The 24049-nt window shown below is 43.7% G+C and overlaps 1 protein-coding gene across 1 annotated transcript in view; it reads left to right on the forward strand.

Annotated features, from left to right (window-relative positions):
• arhgef2 (rho/rac guanine nucleotide exchange factor (GEF) 2) overlaps positions 1-24049 on the forward strand; it is a 35324-nt gene that overhangs the window by 9532 nt on the left and 1743 nt on the right. The window contains exons 2-21 of the mRNA XM_062987631.1: positions 3123-3285; positions 12570-12637; positions 13372-13435; positions 14276-14408; positions 14851-14960; positions 15200-15343; positions 15921-16171; positions 16310-16435; positions 16574-16691; positions 17751-18002; positions 18103-18179; positions 18769-18941; positions 19190-19257; positions 19357-19545; positions 20450-20548; positions 20640-20695; positions 21398-21439; positions 22095-22145; positions 22272-22619; positions 23117-23267. Of these exons, the coding sequence (XP_062843701.1) occupies positions 3123-3285; positions 12570-12637; positions 13372-13435; positions 14276-14408; positions 14851-14960; positions 15200-15343; positions 15921-16171; positions 16310-16435; positions 16574-16691; positions 17751-18002; positions 18103-18179; positions 18769-18941; positions 19190-19257; positions 19357-19545; positions 20450-20548; positions 20640-20695; positions 21398-21439; positions 22095-22145; positions 22272-22619; positions 23117-23267 (2683 nt within the window). The remainder of the gene's footprint in view (positions 1-3122; positions 3286-12569; positions 12638-13371; positions 13436-14275; positions 14409-14850; positions 14961-15199; positions 15344-15920; positions 16172-16309; positions 16436-16573; positions 16692-17750; positions 18003-18102; positions 18180-18768; positions 18942-19189; positions 19258-19356; positions 19546-20449; positions 20549-20639; positions 20696-21397; positions 21440-22094; positions 22146-22271; positions 22620-23116; positions 23268-24049) is intronic.

Below are 24049 nucleotides of genomic sequence, written 5' to 3' on the forward strand. Positions count from 1 at the left end.
TGGTTAATGTTAAGTACCTGCAGAGCTGGAGTATAAAGACCCTGTTGTTGGTTGCCAATTGTGATCTCATTTAGACCTCATCAGTTTCCAACTTTATTGCGATCTGATGACAAAAAAGGACATTTTGTGCATTAGGAGGTTAAAGACAGAAGCTTTCTGGTTAAAAGTTAAATGTCAACTAATTATGACCTGTATATTTTGGCACAGTTTTCATCCCCAGCTGATACTGATGCTGTTTCGATACTAACATCATCACAGAAGAAGCTAATGCTGTCTATGCAAGTTAGAAACTTGTTAAACCATGTCTTCCTGGGCACATGCATACTGGAACAGAGAAGGGCCTTTCCTAAACTGTTGGCGAGAGGTTGAAATCAAAACTATAACAAGTGTTTTGTGCAATAACTGGACTAGCTGCAATCACTCGTTTTCTTAATAACTTCTGCTCTGTCGTGTTGCCACACTCGCCCTCTGTCCTCTTCCTGCTTTCCTTGTCATTCAGATCCCCTTCTAGGGGAAGTTCGTTTGATGAACTTCCCTTGCAAAAGGTTGTGTGTAACAATGCTGATTTAAAAAAAGGACAATCAGAGGGATTCAATGCAAACAGCTTTGTGTGTCTGTGGGATTTCATGTACTGGCGTGTTACAAAGCACATCCAGTACTCGATCGTCATGGTCATGATCGTTAGGGTAAAGTTGTCGACTCTAGATAGATAGAACAAGCGATGTTACAAGGACTGTCAGTTCTCGCAGGTTCCGAGGTCGGACGTTTGCAGATGAGACGTGATAAGATGAAATTCTGCACAGCCGAGGCCTGAAGAGGAACTAGAACTTCCTCTGTTGCTATGAGAACTGATAAAGCAAACACAGCTTATAGACCATTGTTTAGAACGCCTGCTGAAACACGCCCTGTCAGCTGTCTTCAAAAATAATTAAGATCTGTGCTAACTGTTGAAGGGGAACTGTCAAATCGGGCTACTTTTAATAGCAGTGAGGATGCAATAACAGCAGGCCACTGGAATTTCATTATGCCCAGCCTTTCTTCATGTCTTTATAGTTTGTGCGAAGTTGGAAGTCTATAATTTCCTTTATATCATTTTTTTTACACCTGTTAGCAATTATTGTGGCCGAACTGCAGGAATTCAGAAATAAGAAGGGGTGTCCCAATACTTTTGTCCATATAGTGTAAATGTCTAAGAGCCTTTTCATCAGTGGACTGGATTTACAATGAGCTCCGTCCCAGTTTTAAAAGCACCACAATGGCAGATTTTATACACATTGCTTGGTAGCTGAAACTGCGGTGGCCGATAAAGCAGATTAAATGTTTAATGTTGTTTTTATTAAGAATAAAAGGGGTCAGCGTGGAGATTTAACTAATCCAGATTAGTTTTATCAGACCTCATGCTGCTGTCGGCTCAGTAACTTCTTTTCTTCTCACAAAGGAGAACTATTGCTGCTGTGGTACATTTATCTTTAACTTTTAGCGTTGTCACGGAAGGCGTGATGTAATATTTTACTATATTTGACACGAACAGTATAGTTTGTGGTCACTTTTCATAATTATTTTGGCTAACAGTTTTATATGTGTTTGTTATACAGTTAGACCAGAGACACCCAAGTAAAAAAATCTCCTACAAATTCATTCATTTTTTGTTTTAAATAAGAAGAAATGTGACTGATGTGCCTTTCATATAGTGTTTTGAAGTGGAGGTGGCATCTTGTCGTAGATCTGGAAACCTGGTCGCTCCAAGCTGCTACGGCTTTCTGCAAATTTGCAACTGTGATCCTCTTATAAATGATTTCAACAGATTTAATAAGGCTTTGCTTTTATTTAAACCTCATTATTGCCAAAACAGTAGATATGGACACTTTATTTACACCAATGCCTTATATACAGAGAGTAAAACAGCTTTAATCTTCCCCATGTTGCCTCTGTGTCACCTCATAGTTTCTGTTGTATAGGGTTGAGCTTATCAGCCAAAAAGATTTCATGTCGTTTTCCAATTTTTACCAAGAGTGGCAAAGATGGGCGGCACGGTGGCTTAGTGGGTAGCACTGTCGCCTCACAGCAAGAAGGTCCTGGGTTCGATCCCCAGGTGGGGAGGTCCGTGTCCTTTCTTTGCGGAGTTTGCATGTTCTCCCCGTGTCCGCGTGGGTTTCCTCCGGGTGCTCCGGTTTCCTCCCACAGTCCAAAAACATGCCACCAGGCTAATTGGAAACACTGAATTGTCCTATAGATACCTAGCCGCTTGATGCACAAAACCAGCGCATTGCAGTGCCGGTCCCAAGCCCGGATAGAAATAGGGAGGGTCGTGTCAGGAAGGGCATCCGGCGTAAAAATTGTGCCAAATCGATGCGCGGTTCGTGATCCGCCGAGAGCCGACCCCGTAACCGAACGGGACAAAGGCCCAGGAGAAGAAGACCAAGAGTGGCAAAGATTCTGGAGCTGGATTTTTTAGGTTTCTCTAGCAAAGGTTTGAAAAGTCGCTTCCCAGCCCAGCGAGGAGCCAACCGCTCGAAGCACTGTGTATTAACGGGTCAAATGGAAGTGCGCAGAATTAAGCGAACCCCATGCTGGGAACAGCTGGATCAGACGCTCCCATCTGGTCTGGTTCATCCCACAGTTCTAAAACCAGACTCGCCTGTCCGGTGCATTATAAAGCCTGTCAGAGACGTGCCTGCACAACTGCATGTTTTAACAGATCTCTGTTGTGCAGGGTGTCCCAGAACAAAAACACCTTTTACAATCAGGATAGAATTAGAATGCTAATATGTGGCTCTTTGTTTAGGAGGGCAAAAATGTTTAGGATTCTTGGCCCTACATTATTTTAGGCACATGTAGACTTAAAGCTGGCGGTAAGGCTTGATTTGTAGCCCACTATGGCTGGAGTCCATGGTTTGAATACTCAGAGGTGCTATCAGCCGGTCGGGCAACTACATACCGTGTGTGTTGCTGCATTGTGTCCAGTGATTCTGGGGACACTAAACCCACCACAAGCACTTCATTTGTTCTGTGAATAGTCTTTACCAAAAAGGATTGGCTATTGCTAGTATACAGTAGATTGAACTAAAGTCGGTGTGCTGCTGCTGATCATCTACGCATTGTGTTTTCCTCTTTGTGCGCAGAACAAAGAGAAGGAGCGAATGAAGGAGCGGGAGAAAGAAGCCAGAGAGAGGGAGGCTCGTCTCAGCAATGGCCACTTCTTCACCTCGCTCACCGTGTCAGCGACGACCCTCTGCTCAGCCTGCAACAAGAGCATCACAGCCAAGGAGGCTCTCAGCTGTCCTAGTGAGTCTCTCACACACACACACACACACACACAAGGCTTTGGATTGGCACCCTGTTCAGGGTATTCCTGCCTTGCTCGGGTAACACAGTGGTAATGTACACTAGTCTACTACCCCATGGGATCCAGGGTTCCAATTCCCAGCGGTGTTATCGGCCGGTCGGGCGTCTACATACGGACATGATTGGCTGTGTCTGAGTCGGGGATGGCCGAGGACCTGCCATGGATTGGCATCCTATGTGGGGTGTGTTACTCCGTCCAGTGATTCCAAGGATGCCAGACCCACCACGAACCTGACCAGGATAAATCTGTGCTATCTGTTTTTCCTCTTTTGTTTCTAAAAAAAAGTCTAACAAAATTATTCACAGCTATAACTCAGAGCGTGGCGTCTTAATGAGCTCTTCTCAGTGTCTTGGTTAATGTGCTGCTTGCCGAGTGTGTTCAGCATAGGCATTAACACTTGGCGTGTGTGTGTGTGTTTGTTTGAAAGCTAGCATGTGCAATTTGTCATTTAAACCAGTGAAGCATCTTCACCACCCAGTAAAGAGTGCCAGATCTGTGTGTGTGTGTGTAAGTGTGTGTGTAAGTGTGAAAAGGGGGTGCAGCCGAATAATACAAATCGTCGACGGGAAGACGGGACGAGAGAGATGAAAAGGAAATACCAGTCGATCGAGAGCGACTAGGCAGGGAGCTAACTGCAGGGATTTCTCCTGCCACCCCTCGCTGCGCTCCCCCCCCCTCCATCTCCCGCCTTGTAAAATCGATGGGCTGCGGGCTCGCAGCTCCACCCCCACCCCCAGTCTGTACCTCACACACAATGGAGTCAGTGTGTCAGTGTGTGAGGAGCCTGCCTCGCTCTCCTCTGAGCCAGCAGAACAGCTGGGGGATAGAGAGATGCAGAGAGCCAGAGCGTACAAAGAGAAGGAACCAGTGAGAGATACTGGGACTGTAATGTGATACGCACCAAGCAGAGTAAAAATCAGCTGTCTGGCAACATCACCAGGTCACAGAAACAACAACATCCGACCAGCTTCTGTCCAAAACACAGTTGTAAATAAGATAAGATAGAACTTTATTTATATCTTGTAAATATACCTTATATTTATTCATAGAATAGATATCAATATAAGAAAGGTAAAAATTGGAAAGTGGAGAAACAGAATTGTGCATAATATCACAGTTAACATTAGCAGTGCTTTTGAAAAGTAATTAATTTCTATACATTTGTAGAAACAATACACATACACCGATGAGGCAAAACATTACGACCACCTTCCTAATATTGTGTTGGTCCCCCTTTTGCTGCCAAAACAACTGTAATTAGAACCAGAGCTACAAGAGCTCGTCTGTTGGATCGGACCACTCTGTCGCCGGTTTACCACTGTTCCTTTCAATACTGACCACTGCAGACCGGCACACCCCACAAGAGCTGCAGTTTTGGAGATGCTCTGACCCAGTCGTCTAGCCATCACACTTTGGCCCTCGTCAAACCCGTTCAGATCCTCACGCTCGTCCATTTTTCCTGCTTCTAACATCGACTTTGGGGATAAAATGTTCACTTGCTGCCTAATATAATAATATATCCCCCCCACTAACAGGTGCCATGATGAGGAGATAATCAGTGTTATGCACTTCACCTGTCAGTGGTCATAATGTTATACCTGGTCGGTTTAATATTGATGTTATTAATATAGAATGATGGTCTAAAAAATCCCTATGTTTTTATTATGCGTGACAAATTATGTACTTTAAAGTTTTCCACCACATGACTGTGTATAATGTACTTATAAATAATGACATTACAGCTTTGATCACTAAATAAAGCAGAACAGCACACCAGTTGCGCTCTGCGCTGAGACTAATCAAACGCACTTGTACTTTGTTCCCGGCCAGTGAAAGGTCCTTTTGTTTTATGAAGATGAATGACCACTCATTTAAAGAAAGTAACCTACACTACACATTGTGTTTTTTACAGATATCGAAAGAACACTGTTCACTGCACTTGAACTGTTAAGAAATAATCTGATATGGCGCTCGGGTGGCGCAGCAGTAAAATATGCTGGCCTACTAAGGACGTGCACGTGTCGGTTCGCTATCAGTGCCAGGCGAAAGCCCGGAGAAAAATAAGGATGGTTGATTCAGGAAGGGCAGTCGGTGAAAAATCATGACAAATCACACCATTAAATAACAATACGTATACAAATACATAAATACATAATCTAATACCATTTTAACAGACTGCATTATGGGGATACAGTAAGAAAGAGATTCAGATATTAGGAGAACACACAGAGAATCAAAGTGAAAGAGATAATGAAGGTGTGATGATGATGGAGAGATGAGATATGGGCACGAAGAAAAGAATGAATGGACTGCAAGGTGCTGCAGAAGGACCTTGGTGTTGTTGGAGCTGTGCTGAGATCAGCACTGCATCTCGCTGACCTTGAAATGAGCCCTTACAGCCCTTGTACTGGTACTGACAAGGAGATGTCCATTTTCCATGTAGCTGTCAGTGTATCTCACTATTAATAGAATTAATTCATTCATAATAATATTAAATCTGTTAATTACATTATTTTCTGATTCAGCTCTTTGCATTGATGACCTGATTGCTAATAAATGGATTAAACAATGTCTGTATGAAACGGAACTATAGTCAGGTCCTGAAATGTCTCGTTGGAACCACTAGGGTGCTAAAATGCTTTAATACTGACTTTAGAGATGAACTACAGTCAGTAATTGTAGAACTACAAAGTGCTTTTATATGGTAAGTGGAGCTGATAAAATGGACAGGTGGTTTTAATGTTATGGCTGATCAGTGTATGTATACAGTATATGTGTGTGTGTCTTGATATGTAGGTGTGTAATACTATGGACTATTATTTAATGTATAATTTTATATACCTCATAAAGGTTTAGCCTGTTTGTCTTCAAGTCTTTTGAACCGTTAGTTTAGATATGCACCATATACTTTACTCCAGGTCATAATTTCATGTCCTATTACAACACTGGAAATAAGGTCCGCTTCTCACCGCGGGTTTCAGCATGTGCATCAGGTTCAGCCTGCCCATACAACCTTGACACGCTGTGCCCGTGAAGTAGAACGAAGAGCGGGGGGGGATGGGTGTGTAGGGACGGTCTGTAGCAAAGACCGTAATTGCGTACGTCTCTTGCCAAGGGCGCAGATAGAGTCTGTCTGTCCGTACGTTAATCACCGAACGTGCAAAGGAATCTCAGAGAAGGGCACTCGGAGCAGGACGGCGTCCAAATCGTCCACTTGCGATGGCGCATTGATTTGGTCCCAAGGGTGTAATTATACTTGGAAGGAGGTATTGGACTTGAATGGAGGCGTGGCGGATGGAACTGAATAATAGATGATTAACACTGGCGCAGCGGGTGGGTAAAACATCTAATGGCTGTGACATTGTATATCAGAGGAATAGGGATTCCTTTTTCCTTTAATAGTGTTTGATCAGTGATTCATACAGTGATTAAGAGCCTCTTTGACCTTAGCCTGCCTTTATCTGGATGCATAATATAGTGTAAAACGCCTTTATTGGTCATGTATACGTACACACCACGTGTTTTTTTCCGCATATCCCAACCTGTTTGGAAGCCATCAGTGCCAAACAGTGGCTGTTTGACAGAGCTAAGATTCAAATCCACAACCTTTTGTTCGATAGCCCAAAGCTCTACCCACTGAGCTACCACAATAGCGCGGTAGGGTTCAAGTGTAAGCACCAAGTACTACTATTCATTACCACTTAATCCTGTTAGGGGAGCCGGCGCTGTTTTATTTTTTTTTTGCATGTTTTGAGGGGTCGGAGGAAACCTAGATCCAGCAGACACTGGATAAGCAAGCAGGACTTTAGGAAACTTGTTGCCATTTATATCATCTCAAAGAAACAAGACTGAGACAAAGTCATTTAGCTGTTTCTTTGGGTTCTGGTCAGGTGACTGAATTGGACCATGGCAAGGTCTTAAAACTATTTTGTGTGGCTTTGGTGAACCATTGGATGGTGAACCACCCCTCCCATATTACCCTCTTGACAGATACACGCCAACATACCAGTTAGGGTCTTTTATTTTATATTTTTGTTTAAACAAAAACATGTTTGTTCTTTTATATAAGTAGCATTCAGTCTTGTTTGGGTATAATTTCTATGATTTGTGTACTTTCTAAAATTAAGACTGCATGCTTGGATTTGGAACATAAATGCTGGTCCTTATGGCCACCCAGTCCACCATCATTATACATCCAGTCAGGCATTATTTCACTGGCACAAAATTACAGTAGAGCGATCATCCCTGGCTTTATAGGAAAGTCTTCCGTTCTAATTCAGCATGTGGCTCTTTTGTCCGCAAAATCTTAAAATCCTTTTTCTGCATCGTTCACAGCTGCTGCTCCCCTTCCCCCCCTTCAAATGTAATCCGGGAATAGCGTTGGCAAGTGTGGAGAGATTACCACGCTGTCTGTCACACCAGAACCCTTCGGCTCATGCGCACTCTCGCACCCAAACACCAAACCCACAGAAAGCAGAAGTGCTCAGGGGTCATTTACATCGTCCTCAGTGTGAGTTAAATAGACCGTCTTGTATTGATCGGCCCATTTTGGAAGCGGTATTGACATTCGGCTACTGCGTTCTAAGTAATGGGAGCGAATTGCTGCTCCCTTTGGGAACTGCGGCCATTGAGTCAGACATGGCTGTTGAAACCACACCACATGTTCCTATTTCCTAACCCGCCCCCCATTATAAAAGCACTGTGGGGTTTCCAAATCTAACACACACACACACACACACACACACACTTGACCTGGATCCTGAAATGTAAAAGCTCAGCTACTGAATTTTGTGTGATAAAAAAGGTCAACAATGCTTGAAGATTTAGTGAAGACATGGTGGGATCAGAAGTGCTAGATTCCACACTGCTGTCCAAAAGTATTTGGACAACTGACCATGATGTTAAAATAGACATTTACATTTCCAGCATTTAGCAGACGCCTTTATCCAAAGCGACTTACATTACAGTATACAGTCTGAGCAATTGTGTATTAAGGGCCTTGTTTAAGGGCCCAACAGAAGCAACCTGGCAGTGGTGGGGCTTGAACCAGTGACCTTCTGATTGAACCAGTGACCTTCTGATTACTAGTCCAGTTCCTTAACCACTAGGCTACAGCTTGCCCAAATAGAGTGACCTCAATGTGATCTTTTTAGCTATAACAACAGCCACAATTCTGAGAAGGCTTCTCACAAGACTTTAAAGTATGTCTGTGGGAATTTGTGTCCATTTGATCAAAAGAGCATTCGTATGGCTGGGCACTGATGTTGGCCAAGAAAGCCTCGGTTGATGTTACAGTTCATTCCAAAGCTGTTGAGTGGGGCTGAGGTCAGGGCTCTGTGCAGGACACTGGAATTTCTGTAAGTCGAGCTTTTTTGTGCACTTATTCACGTCTGATTTCTAATTACCACTGACCTCATGTGGGCCGTTGGGGACAGCCAAAGTCCCCATGGGGCCCGGGGTCTGTACAATGCCCCGGTGTGGACTAGACTTTGATTTGATTAGACTTGATTTTTGTTTAGGTTAGCAAAGAGTGTGAAAAGATGGTGTCTACAGACGCCTGGGAATGCTGGTTGGACAGTACAGACAGAAGTGTGTGTTATTTTAATCACTTAGACTGTTGATCAACAGAACAAGCCACTGTATGCCAGACAAAACATGTACTTAGTAGGGTTTGGCGGTGGGGGGGGGGGTTTACAGTGTACAAACTTTACAGTGTAATCACAGTATTCAAATGTTTTATTTAAAACAATTAAGCGATCGGAACATCAAACATTGCTTATCCTATCTGATCTATAATAAATATTTCACGCATAAGTGTAAATGCGTCTCTTTATATATTTTTTTTATTTCTGCGCAGTTCTTATCGCCTGTAATCCACCCGTTCAGCTTGGCATCAGTAGAAGGAATCAGTCAGTCATAATAAGAGCTGTTTATTGTCGAAATTTAAATCCGAAAACACTTTTAATTAATATCGCGGAGGGCGAGCGAGACACACACACACACACACACACACACACACACACAGAGAGAGAGAGAGCGAGAGAGTGGTAACCGAGCTACAGAGAGAACATACAGAAAACGAGCACAAATAACTAAGAAATAAACTGATAAACTTAATGATGTTAAATCTGATTATTTCATGGTGCGTATGTTTTAAAGCAGAAATAAACACAGGCACATCTCTGCACAAGAGAGGATTGTTCTGAAACTTAATGCGATGCAACCACAGTATGTCTCTTCTCTGTAGTTTTTTCTCTTCTTTTAAAATAAATCTTCTTTTCTCATTTAAGTGTTGTTTGAATTAGGCCTACATTTAAGGCAAGGTAGCAAAATGTTCATGATTGTTCATCATTGATATTAATATCGGGGTCTTTTAGTTTACCCAGTAGCGCCTCCCGAGGAACGAAGAGTCATTTTTTTGAACGGCTCTTTAAAGGGAACCGAGCCAAAACATCCGGCTCCCTTCAAGGAGCCATAATTCCCATCACTACAACCAATCAGTGAGCTCCAACCGCCCACCCCCCCACCCCTCCCTTACTGTGGATGCGCGAATGTCTTAAAGTCTCAGTTTTCAAGGTAAACCTGAAGCAGAAATTTGGCGCTTCACATTTTTTAAAATACCGTCACCATTTTAAATACCGTCAACATTTTTAAATACCGCGGTATACCGTAATACCGTCATACCGCCCAACCCTAGTACTTAGCACGGTTGTTTGATTCTTGTAGTGGTCAGCTCTTTCTGATGGCTTCTTTAAACACAGACAGAAGAGCTTACATGAAAAAAAAGATGAGACGAACAACAGCATCACAAGAAAGTCCACGTCTGTTCCCAAGCGCATGAATAGAGCGGGATTGTTTTAGCCATGTTGGTTTAGTTACTCGGGGCATGGTGTGTTTATTTAGCGTTGGTGGGGCTCTGTGTGTGTGTGTGTGTGTGTGTGTGTGTGTGTGTGTATGAAAAGAATATCAAACCAGTGCAGTGAATGGTGCTTACTGTGTTCCTTGTAATGAGCTTTTGGGCAGAGTACATTCTCTGCCTCATTATTACAAGGGAAGTTTGCCATATTGCATGTGCAGGTTTATTCCGAGACGGGCGTGGTGTTTAAGTGTAGTGGAAATGCGGCTCAGTCTTTAGGAATGTGTGAGGTTTGGTTGGTACTAGGGAGGCAAAAGTGGCCAGTTTCTCTTAACCCACAACTGACAAACCTAAAGTGTTTTTATCATATAAATAGTGTACACACCCCTATCTATCTATCTATCTATCTATCTATCTATCTATCTATCTATCTATCTATCTATCTATCTATCTATCTATCTATCTATCTATCTATCTATCTATCTCTCTCTCTCTCTCTCTCTCTCTCTCTCTCTCTCTCTCTCTCTCTCTCTCTCTCTCTCTCTATCTAACTATCTGTCTACTATCTATCTAAAAAAACCTGGATTTTATGCTGTAAAGAATAATAACTAATTACATAAATACTATCAGAAATCTTTCCACCTTAAATGTGACCTATAATCTGTGCTAAGTGAAATAAAGTAGTTACATTTGGGCGGCACGGTGGCTTGGTGGTAGCACTATCGCCTAACAGCAAGTAGGTCCTGGTTTTGATTTCCAGGTGGGGCGGTCTGGGTCCTTTCTGTGTGGAGTTTGCATGTTCTCTCCGTGTCTGCGTGGGTTTCCTCCAGGAGCTCCGGTTTCCTCCCACAGTCCAAAGACGTGCAAGTGAGGTGAAATGGAGATACTAAATTGTCCATGACCGCGTTTGACGTTCAATGTAATGAATCGTGTGTAAAACATGACGTTTACATCCGAATAAAATAAATAAATAAATAATTGGGGATGTGGCTGTGATGTGGCAGAATGAGCCAATCACATTCAAGCTTGTGTTAACTAGAAGTCAGTACCTGCCATGAATTAAAGTGACTCAGATTAACCTTATATAAAGTTCAGCTCTTCTAGGAGGAATTTCCTGACATTTACTTAGTAGCGTCTTACAGCATAAGCCACTGTTTGTAAAGTTCGAGTGGTCCGGTTTCCCTGGAATTAATGGGCGCAATGCAGTAACACACCTTCCAGTCCATCGTGAGGCCTCGGCTATCCCCCCTTTACCACAACTTACTGCTGCATGACCTAACTTTACATCATAAGTCATAAAAATATTCTGATATATTTTGGCGTATTTTCCCAAATGTGTAGTTTCCCACAGACACACTCCACTAGGAATTCCCCTCAGAGGGTTCATGTCACACTAATCATTGTTACAAAACCTGGATGAAGACCATTTACCTCTTGACAGATGAATGCCCCTTACAGCCCCCCGACATGGTTACCCGTGACCCTAATCACCCTTTAACTGTTCTACCAACCTTCGCACACTTCCTGCCGCACAAGAACAACTTCCCGTCTACCAAACACTGCACAGGAAGCCGCCTCTTTGGAACAATGCGGAGACATGAGAGCTCCGAGGGGGCTGGAGGAAGGGATATCAACAGAGAGAGAGCTGAGGAAGCCTTTTCTTTTGTTCTTGGCTCGCTTTCATCCAGAATGAGGAATGAAGATTTGAAAGATCAGCCCCGGTGATTAACTCGCGTCCCAAAGCTGATTGGTGCTAGCGCTTTTAGCTGCGAAACACATCGATAAGAAGGTTGATGGATTTTAAACGACCGTTTCAGCTATTTTTTTTTGTTGCTGAAGTTGCAGATTTTCAGCTAAAGAATCAACAACATGCATCCTAATGAAATAAGAACAGAAATGAATAGCATCAAGACTGATATATTTTAGTACACTCTGGATAAGGGGTCATCAGTTTCATCTCTCTAAGCCTGAAAACCCGGTGATGGTTTGGTCTAACATCCTACCCAACCACAGCAGACATGGAGTTCCAGATTTTCGGTCTCAGCAATGTTACAGACTTATCCGAGCACCCAACGGACACAATTGGCTATGTCTGAGGGGGGTACGGTCGGACAGGGTCTCTCCTCATCAGGAGTGCTGGAGAGACACACAGGGTATAGCATGATTTGTTGATGGTGTCACACAACCAAGAAGTGTCAACCATCATAAGTCTGTGTTCTTCTAACTAAAGAAACCATAAGGCCGAACTGTCAGTATTCACTATGCAGATGAGATATTGATATGCGTGATATTGCAGCCTTAGTTATTCATGAAGCGCAAGGTCCTCGATCCACATGCTAATGCATCCATTTTTTTTTGTTTTCGCAGCCTGCAATGTCACCATCCACAACCGCTGCAGAGACACACTGGCCAACTGTGCTAAAATGAAGCAGAAGGTAAGAGCATAAAGCAGCGTCACGTCAGAGATAACATAAAAGCAAAATGTACATAGAGGTCCACTATAAACATTATGATTATTGTGATGATCTAGTACGCTAGAGCCCTACGATACAGCTGTCAGCTGGCTGGCTGTCTACTTAGACATGATTGGCATTGTCTGAAGCCCTACGATGGACTGGCACCTTGTCCAGTGCAGTGTGCACTCATGAAGGATGGAGGCTTCATAACAAAACCCAACATCCTAACCTCATCAATGCTCTTGTAACAAAATAGAAGGATAAAACATATGGATTTCGGTGCCCAGGTGGTGCAGCGGGATATTCTACTATCACACCAGCGCTGAGATTCTGAACTCCTCGGTGTTGCCACCTGTCAGCTGGACGCCATCTAGCGGGCATAACTGGCAGTGCCTGTAGGGGGGGATGACCGGAATATGTGGACGGGGTCTTCAAACGCTGTGTAAGGACCCTGATTGGCGGATAGAGCCGCCTGTGCGGAGTGCAAGAGTGGAAAAGAGTTCCGTTAAGGGCTGCGCGCGGGTCGGAGGAAGCTTGAGCAGCAATGCACCCACCTCAACTGCAAAAAATCGAGGATCCCCAGCAGCGGAAGATGAATTGACTACGCTAAATTGGGAGAAAAATGCATAGAATGTATTTGTCATTCATGCTGTCATTAAATATGTGCTTTTCTGTGGGCGTTATATCTAAAATTATACATTTGATTTATGCAGCAACAGAAGTTAGCGCTGGTGAGGAACAGTTCAGCTCTACCTAATGTGGCACTACGCACCAAAAGTAAGTGTTTCCTCTATTTTGTGTATTTGTGCTTTCTTCCCCAACAACTACCTCTTGTTTCTGGTTTTTTTTACCATCTTGGTTGTCTGTGTTCAGCTTTTAACACACATCTACTCCAGGTCAGTGCACTAGCGCAGCAGATCTGTCTCCTGCTGCTGATGCAGTTTTTGTACACGCTGCGTATCTGATGTAGTTAGAGATATCAGGGCGGTCCAGGCTGCTTGGATTTTCCACACAGTGTTAATCTTATTACACAGAAGGACTCCCGAGTGACCAGACATGAATGATGTCTGATTTTTTTCCCCCAGAAAAATTAAAGGTCATACTCTGATCAGATGAATATTTTGTTATGTTATCAGTATTTATCACACTAACTTTAAAATCTGGACATTCTTTCTATCCTGGGCGGGTCCGGGTTCCCTGGAAACACTGCGTGCAGGGCAGGAATACCCCAAACATGGTGTCAATCCATTGCAGGGCTTGGGTCACCCCCTTTTACCCCCCAGATAAAGCCAATCACATTTGTGTGATGCCCAGCCGGCCAATAGTACCTCTGAGATTCACACCCTGATGAGCTAAAATAATAGCTTCGATTTTATATATATTTTTTTTTCATTTTGGTTTGGATCACTGTGAGTCTGGTAGCACTCAGAAACATAAGGCGCAGGGCATAAATACACTTAGAACAGGGCGCTTATTTATCGCACCTACAATACAGGTGCCATGTCTTTGTGACTTTGTTTGTGCTTCATATTTCATTGTTATTTTGTTGTATAAGATTTCACTTTGTTTGAGAAAGTAATTTAGACTCATTTATCCTCGACTCTTTTTTGTTTTCAGCTCCCATTATTAAGGAAAGACCGAATTCGGCCATCTACCCCTCTGACAGTCTCCGCCAGTCTTTCCTGGGCTCTCGGCGAGGACGTTCCACCCTCTCCCTAAGCAAGAGCGCCTCCATCAATAACATTGCAGGGTAGGTCAATGGTTAAAAACTGAGAAGTTTGGAAATGATCATCTTAAATCAGTGCACACTTAGTGCTGGGCCCAAGCCGCATAAGCCAAGTTTAAAAGAAATCGTTCATTCATGCTGTTTTCTTGTCCATAAGAGTTTATACGTCATGTCCCTGACGTTAAACTTGCACAACAGAGAGAAGAATCGACCTCTTTGTATATGGTCAGTCTAAATTCAGCCTAAATGCAGCTGTGATTAGGCCGTGATTTGGTACATTTCACACTGTTGGCTGCATTATAACAATTTAAGGAATTTCATCATTCGATGAGCATTTGAAGGCGGCTTTATGTGAGAGATATGTGATGTGTTTTACATGTTCTCCTTGTACCCAGAATAAAAGCAGTGCAGTGAAGTTGATTCAGCGTGTGTGTGTGTGTGTGTGTGTGTGTGTGTGTGTTTGTAGAAATCTGAACGACGACTCTCCTCTGGGCCTGAGGAGGATTCTGTCTCAGTCCACAGACTCGCTGAACTTCAGGAACAGGGCCATGTCCATGGAGTCTCTGAACGATGACGGTAAGACGCTTTTAAACATCGTACAAATTCTGGCTCATCCGCTGGCTGACCTACATTTTATATTTAACTTTAAATGCTTTAAATGGAATGTTGGTAAAAATCTGGGACAGTGGTGCCAATCCCTGTCGGCATGCTGAGCGTTTGGCACCAAAATGTCTCATTTGACACTTCTCTGTGAGGGGCTGGCATAACCGGATCGAAATGTTCACTTTGCCGATCTCATTTCCAACCTCCTACAGGAGAGGTGTATTATGCGTCCATGCTGGAGGAGCTGGAGAGAGAGGGAAAGGACTTCCAGGCAGACTCGTGGAGTTTGGCGGTGGACGCCTCCTACCTGCAGACTCACCGCAAAGACGTCATCAAGAGGCAAGATGTTATCTACGGTGGGCATTGACAAATTACTACTTTTTTTAATAATACACCTGTAATATGTTTAAGCATCTGCTACTATTTTTTTCGGGTGCAAAAGCCAACCACTGTATTGTCCTGGTCGGTGTGCAATGCGGTACATACCCCAGACAGGATGCACGTCCATCCCATAGCCCTGTATTATGGGAAACAAATCCCCCCCAACTATTTTCTAAATAATTAAATTATTTGTTGAAGGGCTCTTATCTAAAGCGCAAGTTCGAATCTCAGCAGAGTCGCTGACCCGTCTAGGCATCCATACAAACACAATTGGCCGTGTTAGAGGGATAGAGGTAGGAAAGGTCGAATGGGGTTGGATTCTCTTCCCACTGAGTGGGATACGGCTTTTCGTGGGAAGCTAACACTGGCAGGTGATAAGAAGCGGCCACTGGAAGAAGATTGGACACACACGTCGGAGGGGGTATGTGGTGATCTGGCTTTCCCAGATCAGAATGGGGGTTGTGCAAGTCTTAAACAGGACTTGAAAATGACTAGATTGGAACCAGAAGAAAATGAGATTTAAACCCAAGCGCTTCTTTTTTATTTGCTCAGAGCTGATTCAGACCGAACTTCACCACGTAAGGACGCTGCGCATCATGGAGGGTGTCTTCCGACGGGGTATGCTGGAGGAGGTGATGCTAGAGCCGGGTGTAGCGCACGCCGTCTTCCCCTGCCTCGACCAACTGGTGTCACTGCACTCGCGATTCGTCAGTCAGCTGCTGAGCCGCAAGAACCACAGCCTGGCACCGGGTAGCGCCACCAATTTCACCATCCACCAGCTTGGAGACCTGCTGGTAGAACAGGTAGGGTGGGACCTGATGAGAAATAAATGTGAATAATAAAGGACCTGTAGTGCATGGTAATACATTTTAGTAAGGAAACAGGCCAAAAAGTACCTGGAGATTGTAAATATAAATCTGTTATTTCTTTCTCTTGTCCAGTTTTCAGGTCAGCACTCTGACGAGATGCGCAAGTGCTACGCAGAGTTCTGCAGCCGACACCTAAAGGCCGTGAAGCTCTACAAGGAGCTGATCGCACGCGACAAGAGGTTCCAAAACTTCATCCGGGTAAGTGAGAGGACGCACAGACTCGGCGTCGTTGGAGTCGAGCGGTGAGAAAGGAAAGAAGGGAAACGTGTAGCGAGTGTGTGCTTTGCGTAGGACGTGTTCCATAAATCCTAAAGCTGTGTGTGTTTTCCTGTGCAGCGAGTGAGCAGAGGCCCCCTCCTCCGCCGCCACGGAGTCCAGGAATGTATCCTACTGGTCACACAGCGCATTACCAAATACCCAGTGTTGATCCAGCGCATACTGGACAATACGAAAGGTGAGACACGCTGGACGTTCGGCCTTCAGGGCAGGGGAGAAACAAAACACCACACACTAGTTCACTTACTCACACCTGTGGGTGCTTAGAAAAGCTATTCCACCTGCTGCATGTTTGGGAGGTGAGGAAACCGGATCAACTAAAGGAAACCAATACAGATACAGACATGGCACATATAAACAAAGCCACGGTTGATTAAACAAGACCCTTGTGTCTCTGTGTTACTAACTGTACCAGCTGTGCCACTAAAACCACTAATATAGGTTATATGTTTGTTAAAGTGGGCTGCATGCGACCAGTTTATCTCTAGGTAATTGTGTGCTGCCCTGCGATTGATTAGCACCCTGTCCAGGGTGTGTTCTAGCCCTGAAATTATAAACCATCTCAAAGAGCACATGCATGGTGCAGCAGACTAATACCCTAGCCCACCACAGAAGAGACTGAACGTCCGGTCCTACAGGCATTTAATTTATTCCATTTTTTATGTTTTACCACCTCTTTATCCTGATCAGGGTCGCAATGGGTCCAGCTTTGCCAAGAATCACTGGAGTAACAATGCAGCAGTGCAGTAACACACACCCCCTTTCACTGAAGGGAAGCCAATTCCCAAAAGCCTACATAGCCAGTGATGTGTGAATGTAGACACCTGACCAGTCAATAGCACATCTGGGGATTCGAACCCTAGATTCCATCGCTAGTAGTCCGTAGCAGTACTGATTTATTGATTAACTAAATGATTCCCCAAGAGGCGTCCCAATGGCTAAATTTGACTTTGACAAGCAGATAAATACAATCAAAATTCAATACAATCTAGGGCTGTTCTGACCATATAAGCCTTTAGAATACTGGTCCCTCACAGGCTGGAATGTCCAGATAAACCCTTTAACTGATAACCTACTGATCGTTCACTGCGTCCCGTTTAACCTTGAATGCTCCAGATACGAGTTTTTTGTTTGTTTGTTTTATTGTACATCCAAGTGTTTCTGGGATGTATAAAAAAATATGAGAAAAAAAAACGAAGTACAAGCTAACCCGACGTGTGTGGTGTCGGTTGTGCAGGTAGCGAGATCGAGGCGGAGTCTCTGAGCCAGGCGCTGCTTCTGATCCGTGAGCTTTTGAGCTCGGTCGACCAGCAGGTTCAGGAGCTGGAGCTCACGCAGAAGCTCCAGGAGATCCGGTCCCGTCTGGACCCGCGCACCGAGACTGAAGTGAGGGGCGGAGGAGCGTTCCGTGGTGGAGAGCTGCTCCGCAGGAGACTCATCCATGAGGGAACGCTGCTCTTGAAAACCGCTCAGGCTTCCAGGCTGAAAGGTAAAGTGTGTGTGGGTGTGTTCGTGCAGGATTTTACTGGAACTCTGCTTTAACGTTCGTCAGTCACGGGGGTCTTCTGTGTTTCCGTTTGTTCTGGTAGACGTGCAGGTCTTGCTGATGACGGACATCCTGGTGTTGTTGCAGGAAAAAGATCAGAGATATTTTTTCCCCTGTCTGGTGAGTCAATGCTTCAGAACACAGTGTGGATTCATGCAGAATGTCTATTATTTGCTACAGTATTTTGTATTTGAGCAAGAAGGAGACTATGAGAGTAAATACCTCGACTCCAAATTTCATTTTAATACACCACGTCCGTTGCTAACTTGCACTTTTGACGTCTCTTTAGTACTTAGATCTTGTTAAAAGTTCATTTTAAAATTCCACATGGTGTCCCATTTCTTTTTTATTCTTTGGTTTATGTTTAACTAAGTAGTTTTCTGGGTGCTCGGGTGGTGCAGCGGTCTATTACGCTAGCCCACCAACGCTGAGATCCAGGTTAGAATCTCAGCGGCGCTATACAGGCATGATTGGCCGTGTTGAGTGTGAGTAGCCGAAGCATGCGATGGATTGGCGCCCTGTCCAGGGGATTTCTGCCTTGCAGCATGTGTTTCCCAGTGGAACTGGACTTGACGCAACATGAATTACACACAAAGGTTCACCAATTACATTTGAAATCTATTGGAATTCAATATCTTGGTACATGAGGGTCTGAACGTATTACAAAATGTAGAATATGTGCGATATTATTTCTCTTTTTTCTGTACAGGACAAGCCTTCCGTTCTGTCACTGCAAAACCTGATCGTGAGAGTTATAGCCAACCAGGAGCGAGGGATGTTCCTCATCAGTGACTCCACCCCTCCGGAGATGTACGAGCTCCACGCTGCCTCCAAAGAGGACAGAAACAACTGGATGAAAATCATTCAGCAGGCAGTGAGCAGGTTAGCGTCACTTTCACTGACCATTACTAATACTGTCACTGTTAGTCCACGTCAGGCTGCTGAAATGTCAAATTAAATAATGGCAATGATGAAAAGCAACCAAATTCAGAAAGGAAGACATGCAAGTTAATGTTAAACCATGTCATTCCTTTATTTATTTATTTATTATTCCTTTATTATTTAATGTGAGCAGTAGTTAAATATTTAATTAATATGAATCATCTCTCATTAATATGACTCTCTCACAGATGTCCATCCAGGGAAGACTTTCCACTGATTGAGACAGAGGACAAAGCTCTTCTACGTCGTCTCAGAGGTCAGTACCAAGATAAACCCAATAAATCCAAATCTTGTCATCATTTTTAAGCATTACCACAGCACTGTCTCTGTGTCCGTGTGTCTTTCTCTCCATCAGCCGACATTCAGCAGAAGGACCGAGAAGTTTTGGAGCTGCTACAGGAGCGTGTGACTCTGTTCTCAGACCTGGCAGAGGTCACAGGTGGTCAAGAGGTGATGCTGCCCACCAGCTCCAGAAATGTGTTCAGAGCAGACACGCCACATGCGCCCCAGGCTGAGAAATTACTAAACAATGCAATCTGTGAAGGTATGGCAGCAGTTACAGCGTACAATGTAATATATAAAAAACAAAACGTGTTTAACCCTTTGATGCACAACCTGGGTCAAAAGTGACCCAACTGAGTTTTTATTTTCTATATCTTTGCAATAAATTAATTTCGTCATTCAAGCTTCCATGAATTTTTCAATTAACTTGTTTTTGATCATCACAAATCCTTATTTCAGTTTTATATCTTTTGCTTTTTTTTAATAAAAATTAATTTTTGTATCACTACCCTCCTAATGCACAACATGGGTCAAAAAAAGGTTTACATATTCTAGTGTAGATAGCTTTTATTAGCTAAGACAGCAAATAGAGTCAGAGTCAGAGTCAGAGAGGTTTTATTGTCATTTCAGCTACATACAAGTACATATTGAAACGAAACAGCGTTCCTCTAGGATCACGGTGTAACACGGTACAAAAAGTGCAAGACAAAACAGTGTAAATACAAAACAGTGTAAATACAAAAAAAACAGTGTAAGTACAACAATAAATACAAAAAATCCTATAATAAATAACTACAAAAGATATTCCTAATTATCCCTAATCTAAACAAGTAATTAGAAGACAGGACTAAAGACAAGTGTTAGTACATGATGGTGAATAGATGGTACAATGGTTCATGAGGTAGTGACATGTTGTACATTAGCAGCGTAAAATTGGCAATGCAGATAAGGTGCCTAAAAAGTAAATATGGTGCAAAAATACATGAATAACTGACAGATGTGCATATGAAAATATTCTAGAATGGATGAATATGGGTCATTTTTGACCCATGTTGTGCATTAGAAGGGGTTTGCTTAGCTTGTGCATCAAAGGGTTAATAGGAGCAGGTTAGAGCAACAGTTTAACCATGAAACATGGTGCTTTTTTTTTCTTGTCTCTGAAACAGTGGATCGATTGAGCGAACTGCTTCTGGGTTCCAACTTCGAGCTTCCTCGCTCCTGCACTTCCAACGGTGACCAGAACCACACGGCGGCGCCAGTGAGCAGTGCGTATTCGACTTTCTTTAACATGGACGTCAAATCATTCCTTTCTGTGATAAGAGATCATGACACTTATGCTTCCTTTTCATTTTATAGATGGAGAGACGGTTTCAGTCAACGGAAGTCATGATGGGAACGATACATCGAGTAAAGTAAGAGGATGATTTTATTGTATTGCACTGCAAAGAGAAATGTGATAGGGTGGCAGGGTGGGTAGCACTGTCGCCTCACAGCAAGAAGGTCCTGGGTTTGATTCCCAGGTGGAGCGGTCTGGGTCCTTTCTGTGTGGAGTTTGCATGTTCTCTCCGTGTCTGCGTGGGTGTCCTCCCACAGTCCAAAGACATGCGGTGAGGTAAATTGGAGAAACAATATTGTCCATGACTATGTTTGATAGTAAACTTGAACTGATGAATCTTGCGTAACGGTTAGAATACTAATAAATAATTAAATAAGAAGTGTACTTTGCTTGAGTGGTGCTGCAGTCTGTTTGAATCTAGCTTTTTCGTCTACCATAGTCTTTTCTCATTAATATTACATATGCGCCCTCTGCTGGCTGGTTTAAGGCACCTGCACCTTTACCAGAGATGATGAATAATACAGGGGAGCGTGTGACTTTCCGTACGTGATGCTGCTCTCTGTGTGAAACCGTCTCTGGCAGGTGAAAAGAACCGCACACATGCCAGAGCAGGCGTGTGTTAGATATGGCCCATTTTGGTCAATATAGGGGTCTCCAGCAATAATGGAAAGACACAAGTTATTGTATAATAATTAGATATGATTTTTAAGCCTGCATTTCAGTCTGAATCTGAATCTGAAACGATATGAAACAGTTTATTGTATTTTTTTTTTTGCAGGACAAAAATGGTAACCAGCTGCAGGACAGAGCACCCAATGAGGTAAAGATATGTTACTGTAATTTTCCATTTCAGAGGTGGCTCAGCTGGTAGAGTGGATGACTCTGGTTACCTCTCACCTTTTACAAGGATGCATGTAGGTTTAATTGTCCAGACATGTAAGTGAATGGATGAAGATGTAAAGAAATGAAAGGATGTTGGTGTTGGACCCATTGGTTATAATTGCTGAATTAATGTAATCAGCTGGCTATTTAGTGCAATGAGTAGTCGGGCATAATTATGCTACATACATGCAGAAACACACACTGGACTGGCTGGCACTTCATATTTTGGCAACACACACTCACAAGGTGGGTGGAGACTCAAGTAGCCAAAGAAAATCCACACTCCTAACCAGTGACCAGAGTCAATATTATGCCCAGGTCCTCAAAACCTGTGTTTGCTTGACTTGTACCTAGAAGCAGTTTAGAGAGGTCATTCTGGGAAATCCATGCTGACACAGGCACGGCAGTGACCTGTTTTTGGGCACCAATCAAACCCAGGATCTTAAGGATTAATGTTGCTATGCACCACCCACTCTACCAGCTGCATCACGGTTGTGCACCACTAGCGAAGCAGTCTGTTTGTTAAATGCATCATTGCATTTGGTTCCTCCCTTAAAAAACAAGCTTTTCATTTTGCTGTGTTTTTGTTTCAGGACGTTTGCCAAAGGCTGGTGAACCTCAGCACACATCTCCACGCACTACAGGTCAGTTTCTGTCCAAGAAACACTCTGCATGGATGTTTATGATATTAATTTTAGTAGACTATTTATAGACTATAAATCTGCATGGATTTGTAAAACAGTTTCTCTTCATCCTTTCTCTTCCCTTAGGCTGCTGTCATCAGACAGGACTCCATCCTAGAGCTGTGCATGCACGACGGCTCCACCTCCTGCTCGACTCCATCCACAACCTCCCCGAGTCCCCTAGGTTCGGCTCCCCTCCGCCTGAGCCGCTCCCTCTCACGCGACGCCCTGTTGGAGGGCGTGATTCCCGGTGTCGGTGCGGATCAGGCCCTGCTGCAGCGCCACTACTCCATAATGCACGAAGAGCTGGTCCGTCTGCGCCCGCTCGAGGCCCGGCTGAGGGAAAGCGAGCGGGCGCGAGCGCAGCTGGAGGCACAGCTGAGAGAGCTGCAGAGCGCACACAGACGAGACAGCACAGACTCCATCACACTGCAGGTGAGTGGGTTCATGCCAAGTTCAGTGAGAAATGCCAGAGAACTGGCATTATTGTGGGTCTGTCATTAAATCCTTTCTGTAAAAAAGTTACACAACAAGTTTGACAAGAAGTCAGACTCCATGCTGACACAAAACCTTCGTTTTGGATTTTAATGCCTAATAGTTCTGTGGTTTATTAATTCAATTATATAAATGCATAAAAAGAGTTTCTGCTTGGATTTATAATGTCAAACAATGATATTCCAGCAGCAAAATGATAAGGATCAGGATTTAAGATCCTATGACACCAGTAATCAGGTAGCAGCTTAACGTATTTAAAGGTGGCACAAATTGTAATGGGATTTTTAAAGCTTTAAAGGTGAAAAAAAGCTTTACAGCAGAGGCTTGTTAAAACACACATTTCATTCTTTACGTTTTTCTTATTTTCGCGCACAAAATAAGTTGGCTTTTCATTCTGACTTGTGTAAAACTGATCTACCGTTATTTTCAATCCTCAGAGGAGAGGAAGCGACGGCAGTCACGCGTCTCTCGCCCCGCTGGCCTGCCAGGAAGCTGACCAGTTAGACGGCGTTCAGGAGGCAAGTGAGGAGGAGGATTCTGAAGAGGAGGAAGAGGTTCGAATTTCCCCTCGGTCAGACAGTCCCAGAGGTGAGCAGAGGAGTTTAGGACTAAAGTGTAATGTTGTTCCATTGTTTGATTCTGCAGGTCTGTTGCAACAATAACCTGTTGATTTATTAATAGTATTAATAATGAGCTCATGCTAACGTCATTACATCCAACTGCATTAAACAGAGCGTCTTCTAAATTAGTTTCAGTAAGGAAATGGTACGGAATAATGCTTTGGCGTACCAGGGGGTCTCCCCACAGTCTCAGTTGTTAAGTATGCAAAGGACATGATTCAAAAGCCGCAAGGGCCGAATGGTGGCGCTTCAAAACAGGGATTCGTACTGTGTAGTAGAAGAGCGTGGAGAAAATAGCCTGATCAGCCATATAGACTTAGACCGTCTGACCGAATCTGACTCAGACCTGCGCCCCTCCTCAGCCAGCGAGGGGTTGTGCAACCGGCAGAGGTCGACCAAAGTGCAAAGGAAAACTGAGTATATCTAAAAGGGGGATAAAGATACTGGCAACAATAAAACTTCATCAAAATCACATTTTTCTTCATTTGTAGGTAGAATTTGAGGTTTCTGTCTCGTCCTGACCCTGAGTAGCATGCGGTATTCGGACCGTCTCTGTTTCTGTTTACACTGTGGGTGGTGCCACTACTCTCTGTCAATATTTAACTATGCAGAACATAACATCACAGCAAAACCACTCCCAGTTCACACACACTTGAAAAGATATCCACTTACAACCTTTGATCACTCATTCAGAATGCAGGCTTTAAGTTACCCAGTAAGCTCCAGTGGCCAAGCAGTATGAAATCCATA

The sequence above is a fragment of the Trichomycterus rosablanca genome, chromosome 25, assembly GCF_030014385.1.
Source record: "Trichomycterus rosablanca isolate fTriRos1 chromosome 25, fTriRos1.hap1, whole genome shotgun sequence".
In the NCBI taxonomy this organism is placed as follows: domain Eukaryota; kingdom Metazoa; phylum Chordata; class Actinopteri; order Siluriformes; family Trichomycteridae; genus Trichomycterus; species Trichomycterus rosablanca.